This window comes from Sinocyclocheilus rhinocerous, unplaced genomic scaffold, assembly GCF_001515625.1.
Source record: "Sinocyclocheilus rhinocerous isolate Xijiao unplaced genomic scaffold, SAMN03320098_v1.1 scaffold278, whole genome shotgun sequence".
In the NCBI taxonomy this organism is placed as follows: domain Eukaryota; kingdom Metazoa; phylum Chordata; class Actinopteri; order Cypriniformes; family Cyprinidae; genus Sinocyclocheilus; species Sinocyclocheilus rhinocerous.
In genome coordinates, this window is record NW_015664178.1 from 103,172 (window position 1) to 118,469 (window position 15,298).

Consider the following 15,298-nt stretch of genomic DNA (forward strand, 5'->3'; position numbering starts at 1 on the left):
TTTTAACGAAATAAAAATAACTGCTTTATTTATTTAGAAGCAGGGTAATTTAAATTTCATTTTTGTATTGTAATTTTTATAATTTTTATTTTATTAATCAAAATACAACGCCCACAAAATAATATTCAGTGTTGGGCTGCCGAATCTCCGAATGCATGCATGTTGAGGGGCGAGCTGAGATATAGTACTATAATATCTTCAGCCGGTTGCAAATGAATTAAGAATTTATAGTGCTGCTATATATCAGCTTAATTAAACATAATTATATTGTATACACGTTATAAAAAATCTGTAAAAATATTGCACTGAAATGTGCGCTGATAGTGCGTATTTTAATTATACCTGTCATGTTTGTGGTTTTTCATCATTATGCAGTCTGTTTAAATAAATATTCAGAAACACATGCAGTGCTACTTTTAGTATTTTTTCTGTTTAACTTTTATTAAACTGCAAATCAAAATAGAATAGGCCTATACCTTAAATAAGGATAAATTATATTGGAACGCATCTCCAAAATAATCGCTTACACAGATGCACGTTGCCATTACAGTAGTCAGCGCCAAACAACAGGCAAATAAAATATAAACTGAGGTTACAAAAGTGATTCAGTCAAGATCAGTGAGGGATTTTCTTTTCTTTCGTTCTTTAAATTAACATTAATGGCTGGCGGCAGCGGCTGCTGTCAGTGCACGGATCCAATCTCAGCTCTTTACAGTCACTTAAGACATAACCGATTGTATTTATGGGATATTTTGATATAATTATGTGTGTATTTGTATTGTAGGAATGCGAGAAAGAGAGCTCAGTCCAGTGTTCACATATATAAGAACTTTTGTGCGTGCGCTTTGTGTGTGTGTGCAGCTCAGAAAACAGGCGAGTGCAGAAGTGAGTTCTATTTCGTCGTCTTAGTTGAATCTTTTGAAATCACAATAAAAGCGCATACAGAAATCGAGAAGCAGAATCGAAATGTAATTTTATAACAAGTAGAGATGCACCGATTGCAATTTTCTTGGCCGATTACGATTTCCGATTTTTTTGTTGGTGTGATCTGCCGATACCAATTTTTGCCGATTTTCTTTCTAAGAGCTATAACTGACAGCATATACAAACAAAAATCTACTTTCTTTTAAGTTTTATTTTCATAAAAAAAACAAGAAAAAGTCAGTAATAAAATAAGAACAAATAAAAAAAATGGCAAACAACAGCACAAATAAATGCAATAGAATAAAGAGAGCTATGACCCAGCCCTAGTTCCCAACAATAAATTCACCACTTTTTTTTTTTTTTTTTGAGTAATGCTGAACAGCACATACCAGGCCTCAACAACTGTCTAACTTTAATGACAACATGGAATCAAAATGGACCGAATTATTAATAATATTTACTTTATTTACTTTCTTTCTACGTTCCTGATCTCATTGTGCACATTTTCAGCCTCTGAAGCCACTTTTCTCTTCTTGTGATGCCATCAAAGGCCACACAGTTGAGGAAAAATTGTATTAACTAATAATATCATCAGCTCCAATCAAATCCCTATGGTTCAGTCAAGCTCCGTCTTGTATAAACTACTGTTCAAACGTCTGGGAATTTTTTAACAAAAGAACTGTCATATGCTCACCAAGGCTATATTTATTTAATAAAAAATACAGTAAAAATAATAATATTGTGATATATTTTCTGCAATTTAAAATTGCAACTGCAATTTTATTGCAAATATATATTAATATATTTTAAAAAGTAATTATTCCTGTGTTAGCAAACCATTACTCCAATCTTCAGTGTCACATGATCATGCAGAAATCATTGTAATGTGCTGATTTAGTACTTAAGAAACATTTCTTATCATCAATGTTGAAAACAGTTGTGCTGCATAATTTTTTTTCTCTGTTTTATCTGATGAATAGAATTTATTTCAAATAGAATTATTTTTGTATCATTATAAATGTCTTTACTGTCACTTGTGATCAATTTAATGCATGCTGAATAAAAGTATTAATTTCTTTCAGAAAAAAACCCAGACTTTTGATCAGTAGTGTAATTTCAGAATATTGCTTTATTGATTGGTAGTGTAATTGCAGAATATTGTTTTATATTTCCTGTATTCCCATTAAGCTCTATATTCTGGTTATGTCTTTATTCTGAAAAAGACATTTACACAGCTATTGTGGTTTACATGTAATTAGCATATATTATGAATAAATCAAGGCATACACAGTCTTTTTCAGTTCCCTTTAACTGCATTTGGAAAGTAATTTAATCTTAAAAATTAATGAATATGAGCAAATTTGTATCGGATTATTCTTGGACGTGTAAACACAGTCAGTGTGTTGATGGAATATGTTGTTCTGTATCTCATTAGAGAGTACAAATAACAGCTTGGATTATTAGAGGCCGTGACTCTCAGCCTCTCTCTCTCACACACACACACACACACACACACACACACACACTGAGATGAGTCGCTATTGCAAGATCACAGAAGGGCTGGAGGTGGTGGCTTGGCTTTCGTCACACACTCTCATGACCATCAGCTAGAGAGACTCATCTCATCCACGTCACTGTAAACACCAGCTTGGAGGACAGTGGCCAGTTAATACAGATTCCCTTCATTTCATTTCTCTTTTTTTCCTCCTCAGACGTCCACACAGAAGCAGTTCAGGCAGCACTAGCCAAACACAAGGAGAGGAAGATGGCCGTTCCCATGCCGTCCAAACGACGATCTCTAGTGGTACAGACCTCTATGGATGCCTACACCCCCCCAGGTGAGCTTCACACCTGATTCTAAATCATTATTCATTTGAAGTCAACATGAAATTGAAAATAAATTGACTCTTTTTACATCAAGGACAAGGACAGTTTGCCCCCCCCAAAAAAAAATCTGTGATCATTTATTCACCCTCATGTTGTTCTAAATCTTTAAAGACTTAAAAGACTTTATTTCTTCTGCAAAACACAAAAGAAGAAATTTGGAATAACGTGTCTGTCTCTGGAAGTCAATGGTGTCCAATGTTTTGCTCCACTTCTGAACAACTTTCCATTTCGACTGACATCATCTAGGCTGGGTAGGCAGGGAAAATAACTATTTGGGCATTGTTTTAGGCTAGTTTTGTATGAGAAACAACTTTTCTAAAAAGCTTCATTGTTGAACACCCACTTTTCAAGATCTAATTAAGTCATTTATTGGAAATTGTGAGAATGATTTGTGATAGAAATGCATCAGAATGGATCAAAAATCATAAAGAAATGTGAGCTATAATTTTCCAGAAAAAGCGTGTTTATGAATGTCTATGAATATACTATAATTACTATTAATTTGTACATAATTATCATTATGAATTATGTATTATTCTAAAAAAAAAGAATAATTATGAATTATAAATAGGGATGGGTATCGTTAAGGTTTTAACGGTATTACTACTCTTGGATTGTGCTTTCCACGTTTTATTATCAAACATGTCCCGCAACAGTGTAAGACGCCCTTTTTTCAACAATCACAGATTGTGCTGATTCTGACTTTACGTTTGGGTTTTAGGGAGGAACGAATGCGCACCGCTGTGAAGGGAAGTGTTTTCTTAATTTCTCTAGTACCGATAGCAGAACCGTTAACGTCAGAGCTTATCGATACTCCGGTCTTTCATAATTTAGCCCCGGGACTGATTAAATACCGGGTTTCGGTACCCATCCCTAATTATAAATAATTTAAAACAATTTCATTTAATAGTTATCAATAATTTAAAAATAACTTAAATGTACATTAATGTATTTGTGTATTTTATGTAAATTGTATTTTTTTATAAAAAATATAAATATATTACTTTCTGACAAACTATGATATGCTAAAAATATGTATATTTAAAAATATATATTAAAAAATTATATTCATTATTATTACATTTATTTATTTATTTATAATTTAAATGTATGTATTTATTTGACCCTAACAATTGCTTATGGATACAATTATATCCCACTCTACATTTTTTTTCTTGTGGAATTTTCTAGTTTAATCTAAAATCCGTCCAATGGGTTGCAAATCCCTTTTCATGTTGACTTTAATCGCACTTGTCCACCTTCTGGGCTGAGTGTTGAGTGGGTCTGAGTGACTCTCACTAGGCCTCTCCCCCCTCTCCTCTCTGCCCCCCCTGACAGACACCTCGTCCGGCTCGGAGGAGGAGGGCGGCCAGGGCGAGGGTACCCCCACCTCCAGCCAGGGCAGTGTCAGCATGGAGCACTGGATCAGCCGGGCCATCCACCAGGGTTCCACCACCTCCTCCTCCTCATCATCGACGCAGAGTGGGGGCAGCGGAGCCGCCGGGCGCCTGGCTGATGTTCTGGCTCAAACACATGTTGGCAAATCAGGTAACGCCCCCTCACCAAGCTCCGCCTCCACATCTATCCCTCAGCCAGTCACTCCCACACTTCCTGCCATGCTTCTAAATCCCGCCTCCCTTACTTGTGTGTGCTGTCCGCACCTTCTTTTGCTCCTTATCGTATATCTGTGCTGTCTCTGAGCCATGCTAGCCGTCATTAACATGATTCTCCGCTAATCTCCTCTGAAATTGTGTCTGTTGAGACGTTTAACTGTAAAATCAGTAAATAATCAGTAATGTTTGTTCGTAGACTATGGTAGGTGGACAGCTCAACAATAAGGATGGTCCGATACCAGTTTTTGGGGCAGATGACGAAACAGTCAATAATTTTGATGTCGTTGTGAATTCTGGCAATTTGTGTCACCAAATATATGCCTAAATTGTGCAAATAATTTGTGATAGTCTCTGCAGCTTCAGATAGAATGAGTTAAATCATAAATCACATTAAGCGTTTGTTTTCCAGCTAAAGTGTGTTGAATTTATAGCCATCATGGTGATATAATTTGTATCGCCATGATATTATAAAAATATAAATATAAATAATTGTAAATAAATAATTTTTAAATTTTATATAATTGTAAAAATTACATTTATAAAATTATAAATTATAATTTAAACATTTTTATTTTTATGTATTTTTATTTTTATTTTTTAAAAATAATGTGAATAAAAATACAATACAATAAAAATACCTGCAATACATCTCCCAATTTTGTCTGTTTAAAGTAATCCTGACTAGCCTGTGCTGCACAGATGTTATATCTATCCATCTAGCTGATTTTAAATGTAAACGGAGAACACCGCAGGAAGAGGAAAGGGTTTTACTGCCACTTTACCCTCCTCCACTCAGAGGCCAGAGAAAGAAAGACATCTCGTTTTCAAAAACTCGTTTTCAAGAACTCTTTGTATCCAGAGGCCTTAAAGTTGTAGACTGTGGCTAAGTGATGAACTCGGGTGTTTTAATAGAGCTATGATGTTACGTAGGAGTGCCCTGTGGAGCAGTTTAATGTCTGAAGAAAGGAATTCATCTCTCTCACACTGTCCTGTTACCTCTCTGCCTTCATATTCCTTTTTATTTCCCCTCACGATTTGGTTCTGCCTCAGTTTACCTTTCCTGTATTGACTTTTCTTCCTGCTCTGTGTTTCGAATCACTCTGTCCTCTTCCTTCTACCTTTTTGTTTCTTCTTAAGGGCATTTTACACGGTGCACTATAGGCGCAAAGTTTTACGATTTTACCAGCACTATTCCATACACAAAAGCTGGCATACGTTGCCTGCTACTGCTTTAGCTCAGTGCTAGCGAGTGAAAACATCTCAGAATGAAGCGGTTACTGTAAATTATATTCTTATGTTATAGATAATTAAACTATTCTGCTAAAAAATCCAACTTTTTTTAAGGCCGTTCACACCAAGACTGATAACTATAATGATAACTATATTAGCATTCTCACCAATGGACAGTAACATTCTGTTTATTATTAGCGCACATTGAATCTCGTCTCCCACTTTAAAGGGGTGGTTGATTGCGATTTCACTTTTTTAATGTTAGTTAGTGTGTAATGTTGCTGTTTGAGCAAAAACAATATCTGCAAAGTTACGAAGCTGAAAGTGCAATGCAAACGGAGATAAAGTCTTTTAAAATTCTGGCAGTTTAATGCCTACAAAAACGGCTGGTAGGGACTACAACAAGTTACTTCCCGGGTTCGTGACATCACAAACCCAGATAAACCCCGCCCTCGGGAAAAGGCAGCAACAGGATAAAACCGTATATTAAAAGCTAACATAAGCAGTAGCATTTACAAATAACAGCGTATCTAAAAGTATGAGACAACAACAAGCAAAAAACATAGGCCTACCATTAAAAGCCGTGCTTGCACAGGTTCTGCATGATCCTATTCAATAATATCCTCTGCTTTTCAATCGAGCTCAAACTGATAAGCGATATTAACGACGCCTTGTTTACAATACAACCGGAGCACATGCCGCTGAGGTGCTGAGGTGAGGGGCGGGACGTTTAGACGCGCACTAGAGGCGGTTTAGCCAATCACAGGGGCTTCATAAAAGCAGGAAATGATCAGCGTGTTTCTCAGAGAAGGGACAGAGCGGTGTGGAATAAAGGTAAATTATGTGAAAAATAATGCGTTTTTTAAAAAACTAAGCATTAACACATGTTAGACTGCACCCCATAAACACAATCAAGCCTAGAAAAAAACCACTGAACCACCCCTTTAAATGCTTCAGCTCTTTAAAGTCAGATGGATTCTTATTGGCTGTCAATGTGTTTATCATTCATCTGCGAGCAAAAAATATTTCTGAAAGTGATTCCAACGATATTGTTCTTCTGGGTTGTTATCGTTATAGTTGTGATGTGGAATGCCCTATTCTCATAGAATGATTATCAAATCTTTAGAGTTATAGTTATCATTACAGTTATCGTCCTTGGTGTGAACGGGCCTTTAATCTGGTCTAGCTGGTCTGCCAGACTGGCCAAGCTGGTTTTAGCTGGTTTAGCTAGTGTCACCAGCTGAAAAGTGCCTAAAACCCATCTAAAAAGACCAGCTGTGGACCACCAACAGCTGTTTTTGTTCAGCAGGAAACAAAATAACAAAATAAAATGACATTTGTTTCTCCATAAAATAGCTAAACTTGAATAGAAATAAACGTGTTTGGTGGGCAGACATGTGCTGTGTCTGAAATCACACATTCTTTTACTCATTCACGTTGTGTGGGCAGCAGGGAGCGATTTTGGCACATCAACTCTGAAAATGACTAAAAACATAAACTAAATGAAGTTTGATTGGTTGTAAAATAATGACACATCAAAGCTTACAGTGCCGCCTCCGTTCTGCCGCCTTGAAAACAAACTTGGAACTCGCGGTTACCGTGTAAAAAAACCTTTCGATTCTCTCCCTCACTTCCTTTTTGTCCTCCCACATGATAATGTTGTGGCACCATCTAAAAGCAGACAACCAACTTCAAGAGAGTCGGCCGTGTTCGGAGCTCTCAGAACATTGTTAGTGCATATTTAGTAACACAGCAAGGATGGTTAATGTATTTTTGGGACATTTTTAAACACACTGGACCAAGAACAAGTTTTGCAAGTGCTTTCCAGGTTGGTGCTCTTGTCCCGTTTTCCCATATTTGTCTCGTACCATTGAGAGAAACATGGCAGTGTGGGTGCTCCTTTAGGAATGCTCAATCATTCCCACCTCCTCCGTTCCCCCCTTCCCCTTCCATGCAAGATATCCAGAGTCCTCGGGACTCTGTTGGGAACATGGCACGGTCCATGCTCGGCTCATCAGCCCCCGTCCCTCCTGCCCATCCATGGTCAGTGAGGAAGTGGACAGCTCTAAGGTTCTGGTTCTCCCCCTTCCTCCCTTCCCTATCCAGGGCCGATCGCTCACCTCTCGTTGAAGAGGAAAACTATGCTCGGCATAGCAGAGAACGGAAACTCGCTGCGGCGCTCCTGTGAGTTCGGATCAGATCTTCTCTGGCCGCCGCCCTTGGAGTCGGAGGGTCAGTATACGCCCCCCAATGCACACACACTTCCCCCAATCATCCGATCATCTAGAACATCTCTGTGTCCTCCGTGTAGTTCTCTCTGGAGTCTGGGGGACAACGGGCCCCTCGGTGTGTTTGTGCTGTGAATTTTATGACCTGATGTGTCTGAACGTCAATTATGCTGTGTATGTACGAATAAGTGAGCCCAACTTTCTGACAACAGTTATGAGACACTGTTTGTGCTGTTGTATTCGAGATTTGGTGTATCTGTGAGTAGTGACTGTGTACCTTGTGTTTTTTCTAAATATGCATGTTTTTTTAATTAAATTATAAAGTGTGAGATGCTGTTTTCAGGCTTTCGGTCTGCTTTTAGATGTCCATTTTTGTCTCTTTGTGCTTATCGCTGTTGTTCATTCCTGACCTTGTGTTTTTTAAAAATAGTTCACTTAAAAATTTTAATTCTGTCATTATTTACCCTTCATGTCTTTCTGAACCAATTTGACTTACTTTCTTCAAAAGTAATGAGAAATTTTAAAGAATGGTCATGCTGTTTTTTTCCATACAATGAAAGTGAATGGTGACCAGGGGTGCCATACAATCACCATGAAAGTAGTCAATACAAATCATACACAATATTCCAAGTCTTCTGAAGCCATTTAATTTGTGTGACAAACAGACTGATATTAGTTTTTCCAGTAAAAATCATACTTGTGGGCATCATTCACTTTTATTGTATAGAAAAGAGCAGCTTAAACATTCTGCAAAATCTCCTTTTTCCATAGAGCAAAGAGTGTTATACATGTTTGGAACAACATGCCGGTGAGTAAATAATGGCAGAATTATTTTTTGTGTGCACTATTGCTTTAACTGTTAGTGTGTTGTCACTATCTATGTATTTATCTGTTAAATTTGCATGATTATTTGTTTAAATGAATCGCATAACTGTTTAAGTCATTTTCTCATAGAAACACAGGCAAATATTGACTATTATTCAAAGGTTTGGGGTCAATTTTTTTTTTAATTAATTCTTTTTTTTTTCTTCCAAAAAGCATGCATTAAATTAATCAAAAGTAGCAGTAAATATATTTATGATGTTACAAAAGATTTCCATTTCAAATAAATTGTTCTTTTGAATTTTTTATTCATCAAAGAATCCTGGAAAAATGTATAACGGGCTCCACAAAAATATTAAGCAGCAGAACTGTTTTCAACATTGCTAATAATTAGATTTGATCAGCATATTAGAATGAATTCTGAAGGATCATGTGAAGACAGGAGTAATGATGCTGAAAATTCAGCTTTGCCATCACACAAATAAATTACATTTTAAAATATATTGAAATATAAATTTTGTTTTTTAATTGCAAAAAATATTTCAGAATGTTACTGTTCTTTATTTTTGATCAAATAAATTCTGCCTTGGTGAGCATAAGATAATTCTTTCAAAAACATACAATTTCAGACCCCAAGCTTTTGAATGGTTGTGTATATTGATATTTTGATAAATTGCTCATATAATTTGCAATAGGCTATGTTTTAAACAGTAATTGAATCAAAACTGTTTGCATTTTATGATAATGATAACTGAAAATTAACTGTAATATTTCTCATCCATCCCTCCAGACTAGAAGGGTTATGTTTGTCTGGGGTTTTCTTGTCTCAGTGACGCAGATTTGCCAGCAGGTTTCCTCACGTGACACAAGACGTCATTTTATTTGTCCTCCTACAAGCACCTCTGGGCTTTGAGGAAACTCCTTTTCCAGCACATTAGTGTCCGTGTCACTGAAGAGCAGGGGGGTGGGGTGAAGAGGGAGAGAGTTTGGATGTGGGTTATTTTCAGCCTGTTACGTAAGGACTCTAGCTGCTGGGTGTTTTCTCATACACTCATCACTGATGATAGAGGCAGGAGACGAGGCAAGAAGGCCAGTGATGAAGCAGGAGATGAGGTGGAATACAAGGCAGGAAGGTCGAGTATGAGGCAGGGAGGGAGTCAGGAGATAAGGGCTGGAGATCGGTTTCCCATTTCCGAGTCACAAAGCTCTCATGGCAACTTGATTTAATTCTGATTTGGTTTGATTCAGATTCATTTGGTTAAATTTTAACAGTTTTCATTTTTTTTTTATTTTTTTTTATTTTTTTTTTTTTATACATATTTTTACAAGTTTCAGACCAGTAACTTGTCTTTTTGAACTATTTTTTTTAAAGAACTGGCTCAGAAGAATTATTTGTTTCAGGAATCGGGCTCCATGTCATGCTGTATGTTATTGATTCAAGAGTCATTTGTTCATGAATCAAACTGCACCAGTCACACTGTATGTGTTTGATTCACTAAAAAAGACCAGCTCATAAAATGATTTGTCCCTGAATCAGGACACATAGGTCATGCTGTTTTTGATTCGCCAAAAAGAAAGACTCACACGATTCATTTGTTTGAGAATTGAGTCACACGTTGCATTGTATGTTTTTAATTCGCAAAAAGAACCAGCTCTTTAGAGTAATTAGTTAGTGAATTCTTTAGATGTCACACTCAATTTTTTTTGATTTGCCTAAAAAGAACCAGTTCTTAAGAGTCAGTTGTTCATGATTCAGACTGATTTCAGTTTTTGTTTTTGATTAATTAAAAAGAACTGGCACATAAGAGTCGTTTCTTTGGGAATCAGACTTCACTGTTTGTGCTGTATGTTTTGATTCACTAAAAAAAGAAAGCGCTCATGAGAGTCATTTGTTTAAGAATAGGACTACACTGGTAATGTTTTATGTGTTTGATTCACTAAAAAAGCTGCACTGGTAGTCATGTCAGCCCTTCAAGAGATGAGTGAGAGTAGAAGTAGTAGTGCTGAGTAGTGCTGGAAGCCCGGTCCAGGGGTCGTGCCCTTCCTTAGTCATGTTCTCTATCACAGTCTCCTTATGTGCTTGGCACGATTCCTTAAACAGGAGTAATCTTTCTCACTCACGTTTATTTTGTCGCCACTAGTGACAGCTTGACTTATCTCTCCCAGATACAGTGGGTATAGAAAAGAATCACTCCCCTTTAAAATAATCACATTTTGTTGTTTTGCAGCATGAAATGAAGATGGACACAGTTTTAGTTTTATCCAGTTGTATTTACTCAGTGCAACTTATAACAGATATAACACCAACATGTCAGGAAAAAAGTTTAAAAAAATAAAAAAAACAGAATAACTGAGTTGGAAAGAGGATCACCCCCTTGTGTCAGTATTCTGTTGAATCACCTTTTGCTTTAATTACAGGCTTTAGTCTGTTGGGATATGCCTCTACTAACTTTGCACATCTAGACTTATTTGCCCACTCTTGCAGAACTGCTCGAGTTCAGTTAAATTTGATGGGGACTGTTTGTGGACTGCAGTCTTGAAGTCATTCCACAGATTGTCAGTGGGGTTTAAGTCTGGGCTCTGATTAGGCCATGCAAGGACATTCAGCTTTTTCTCCTTCAACCACTGCCTGGTCAGTTTTGCTGTGTGCTTTGGGTCATTGTCATGTTGAAAGGTAAACATTCTTGCCATTTACAACTTTCTGGCAGAGGGCAGCAGATTTTCCTCAAGAATTTGACGGTATTTTGCCATACGCCAAATAATTCAGTTTTAGTCTCATCTGCCTCAGAATCTTCAAAGTGCGTTTTGGCAAAGCTCAGTCGTGACTGCATGTGGTCTTTCCTGAGGAGTGGCTTTTTTCTTGCAACCGTCCTATTCGAGCCACAATTGTGGAGAATTTGTGATATTGTTGTCACATGCACACAATGACCACTCTTTGTCATAAATTCCTTCAGCTGCTGTAGGCCTCTTGGTAGCCTCTCTGACCAGTTTCCTCCTGGCTCTTTCATCCAGTTTGGAGCGACGTCCTGATCCAGGGAGGGTCTGTGTTGTACCAAATACCTTCCATTTCTTAATAATAGATTTCCCTGTGCTTCTAGGCATTGATAAAGCCTTGGAATTTTTTTTGTATCCATCTCCTGACTTGTGCCTGTCCACAACTTTATCCCGGAGATCTTTTGACAGTGCCTTGCCACCCATAGTTGATTGTTTGCTTCAGTTGCACTACCAAGGACTGAAATGCTCCAGGAAAATCTTTTCATGCGGAGCTAATCAAAAAGACCATAGCTGATCACATTTGAAAGTCAAATGACTTTGTGTGCCATTGAGAAGGTGATTAGCCTCATCTGATTATACATGATAATACTATATATATTTATTCATAAAGTCAGTCAGAAACAAACTGATTTATGGTGAAATAGAGCTATAAATGAACTGTGTTTCTCTACTGGAATGAATTGAAATACACCACTCTATCTAGTTATGATATTAATGTATCATATCAGTCAGATACAAACTCAGGGTCTGCGTAAAACTTTATTACATTGAAAACCATCTATGCTGAACTAAAGCTAAGCTAAAAGCCTCGGACTGTGTCGTCCTTGATCACAGTGGACATTTCTGTTAGGGCCATTTTAGGTGTTTTATGGTGGAGGAGAAATCGTGTTGCCTCATTGGCATTCTCCTCATCCTCTGTGTCGAAATTACACACAGCCGGTTATTTCTTTCCGAATGGCTCGATTGGAGCACTGGATATAATGGAAGGAAACTTGTGACACTTTATGAGCTTTTAGTGAAAGGCTCACCCATTGACATCTGCCGTTTGAAATCATACAAAAAAGGTAAATGACATTTATTTACTCAACATTAGACCGGACAAACTGTAGGGGTATCATATTGGTGATATGTGGTGGCCAAGGGCACTGAATGTGAAAGAGACATTTCAGAAGCGAGCTGAGGGGAATGAGAAAGAGGCCACAGACAGCTGAGAATTTATGATCTGAAGGGGAGGGTGAACGACGAGAGAGAAGCCCAGTGGACTCACCGACTGGAAGTAAAAGGGAGTGTAATTAAGGAAAGGATGAAAAAGCTCTCCTCTGTGTCTCTTGCGTTCCATCCGTCTCACTTCCATCAATCACTTCCTGTCTGCCTCCCACCCTCTTGCTTTTAATCGTAAACAAGTGTGCCAGGGCTCTGTATCAAAGCCAGGTAGGACTGAAATCCTGCTGGAAAGTCTGGTTCAAACATGATAGCTGGTTTAAAGCTGGTCCAAGTTGGTCATTAGCTGCGTATACTGTAGGTTGTTCAAGTTGGTCATTGGCTGGTCAATGGCCAACTCGAATTGGTTATTTGCTGTTTAATATAGATTGGTCAGCCTGCAACTAACTGCAACAAACCAGTTACCCTTCAGGTTTATAGGTGGTTCAAGTTGGTCAAGTTGGTTATGCTCTGTCTAATATAGATTGATCAGCCAATGACCAACCTGAAACAGCTATACATTTTTGGAATAAGATAGCTGGTTAAAGCTGGTTCAAGTTGGTCATTAGTAAACCAGTTACCAGATGGTTTATAGGTGGTTCAGTTTGGTCATTGGTTGGTCAAGCTGGTTATGCTCTCAACTTGAACCAGATGTAAATTTTTGAACCATGATAGCTGGTTTGAAGCTGGTCCAAGTTGGTCATCAGCTGCAACAAATAAGTTTCTAACTGGTTTATAGCTGGTTGAAGTTGGTAATTTTTTGGTCAATATATATTACACAGTGAATGACCCGTTTGGACCAGTTATACACCAGTTTTCCATTCTCCAAACAGCTTAAGCTGGAGTTTCTCATTTTGCATTGTGATTCCTCCTCATCTTCTCAAACCCAGAGAATCACTCAGCCCCTCCAGACGTCACCACCTACACCTCCGAACATCCCGTTCAGGTGGAGAGGCCACAGGTGTCCACCGTACCCCGGACCACACCCAAATATGGCAACGCCGAACTCATGGAGACTGGAGATGGTGAGGGCACTAGAATGTGTGTGAAAGAAAACGAGTGATGTTTTAGAGACATTAATGACGTTTTCATTTAAAAAATCACAATGAGCTTTGAAAGATTTACATTAACCATTTTCCTCAATCATTTTGACAGTCCATCTAGCATTTCTCTTCCACCCTAACTTTATTTATTTTGGCAGATGGTTTTATACAGAGCAACTTGCATATAGTCCCCCTGCAGCAGCCTGGGGTTAAGGACACAATGGTAGTAGCTGGTATAAATGTTGCAAGAGTATTGGTTATTTTTAGTTCATGATATGTAAAGCATTACAGTATGTACACCTAAAATTTTGTGTTGTTATAATGTTCAGAATATTTTAATACATTAACTAAAACTACTAAACTATAAATTGTCATTGATGTATTATATTAATATAATAATAATAAAAATAAAAATGGAATAAAATAAAATATAAATATTAAATGAAACACTTAAAAAAATAGAAAAACTAAAATTTTAAATGTTGCCTTGGCAGCTAACTGCAATAAATAAGTTTAAGTGCTAAAATGACGAAAACTAAAACTGGGGAAAAAATTAAAGCTGAAAAGAAATATTGAAGGAAAAAGGCAAAAACTAATAGAAATTTTAAAAGCATACAACAAAATTATTAAAAACTAAAATTAAATAAAAAAACTGAAATATAAAAGACACTTATTCAATAATTCTATAATAGTATGTAAATAATAGCAACACTAGTTATTTAATCCATGTATGTTATCTACTTACTTATGCTTTATATATGGTGGTGTAATGGTTGATGTAGTTGTAAGTTGTATGTAAGCCCTGGAGATGATAGACAGTCTGTGAAATCTGCTCTGATTTGATCCTCTGTTGTGATGAAGCTGTGATTGAGGACATTGATCCCACTCTTATATTATTACTCTTTAATTTGATCTCTTGGGGACGCCTCTGAAGGCCGCATTTGACTGTATCTGTCAGATTCATTAATCAATAATGTTTGTAAAATTGATTTGTTTGGGGTAAGATGAAAATTGAGGTGTTGCATACAGAAGTAAACACAACAGCGGGGAGTTGAACATCTTCATTGTGCACATTCAGCCATCCATCTAATCTGTTTATGGCCAGTCCTTTAAACCCAGACAGCCTTGTGTGTGTGTTTATAGGCTCGTTCAGGAAATTTGATTCATGTTTGAATGATAATATTTGTTTTTTTCCAGGTTTGTGTGTGTTGCTGTGCATTAACACGTGTGTGTCTTCCTTAGGAGTCCCAGTTAGCAGTCGTGTTTCAGCTAAAATCCAGCAACTTGTAAACACGTTAAAGCAGCCCAGTGTTCCCTCACCACAGTGCAACACCCCTTTCAAACAGTGTCGCGTTCCGAACGTTCTTTAAGTGACATATACCGGTATTGCGGTATTTTCAAAATTCATATCATAACAAAAATAAAAACTGGTATTCGGTATGAACCGGTATACCGCCCAGCACTAGTCTTGACCACCAAAACAGCAGTGATGAGTGATGATTAGTGTTAATTTTGTCAGCTATTTTCATTTTAGTCTTAGTCCCGGGCTAAAATGTCCTTGTTAGTTTTTATCATA

The 15,298-nt window shown here is 37.3% G+C and overlaps 1 protein-coding gene across 1 annotated transcript in view; it reads left to right on the top strand.

The window, feature by feature from the left end:
* The window catches only part of dip2ca (disco-interacting protein 2 homolog Ca), a 146,738-nt gene that overhangs the window by 94,702 nt on the left and 36,738 nt on the right, over positions 1–15,298 (top strand). Inside the window, 5 exon segments of the mRNA XM_016540291.1 lie at positions 2,637–2,762; positions 4,150–4,359; positions 7,761–7,886; positions 13,570–13,704; positions 14,965–15,046. Coding sequence (XP_016395777.1) covers positions 2,637–2,762; positions 4,150–4,359; positions 7,761–7,886; positions 13,570–13,704; positions 14,965–15,046 — 679 coding nt within the window.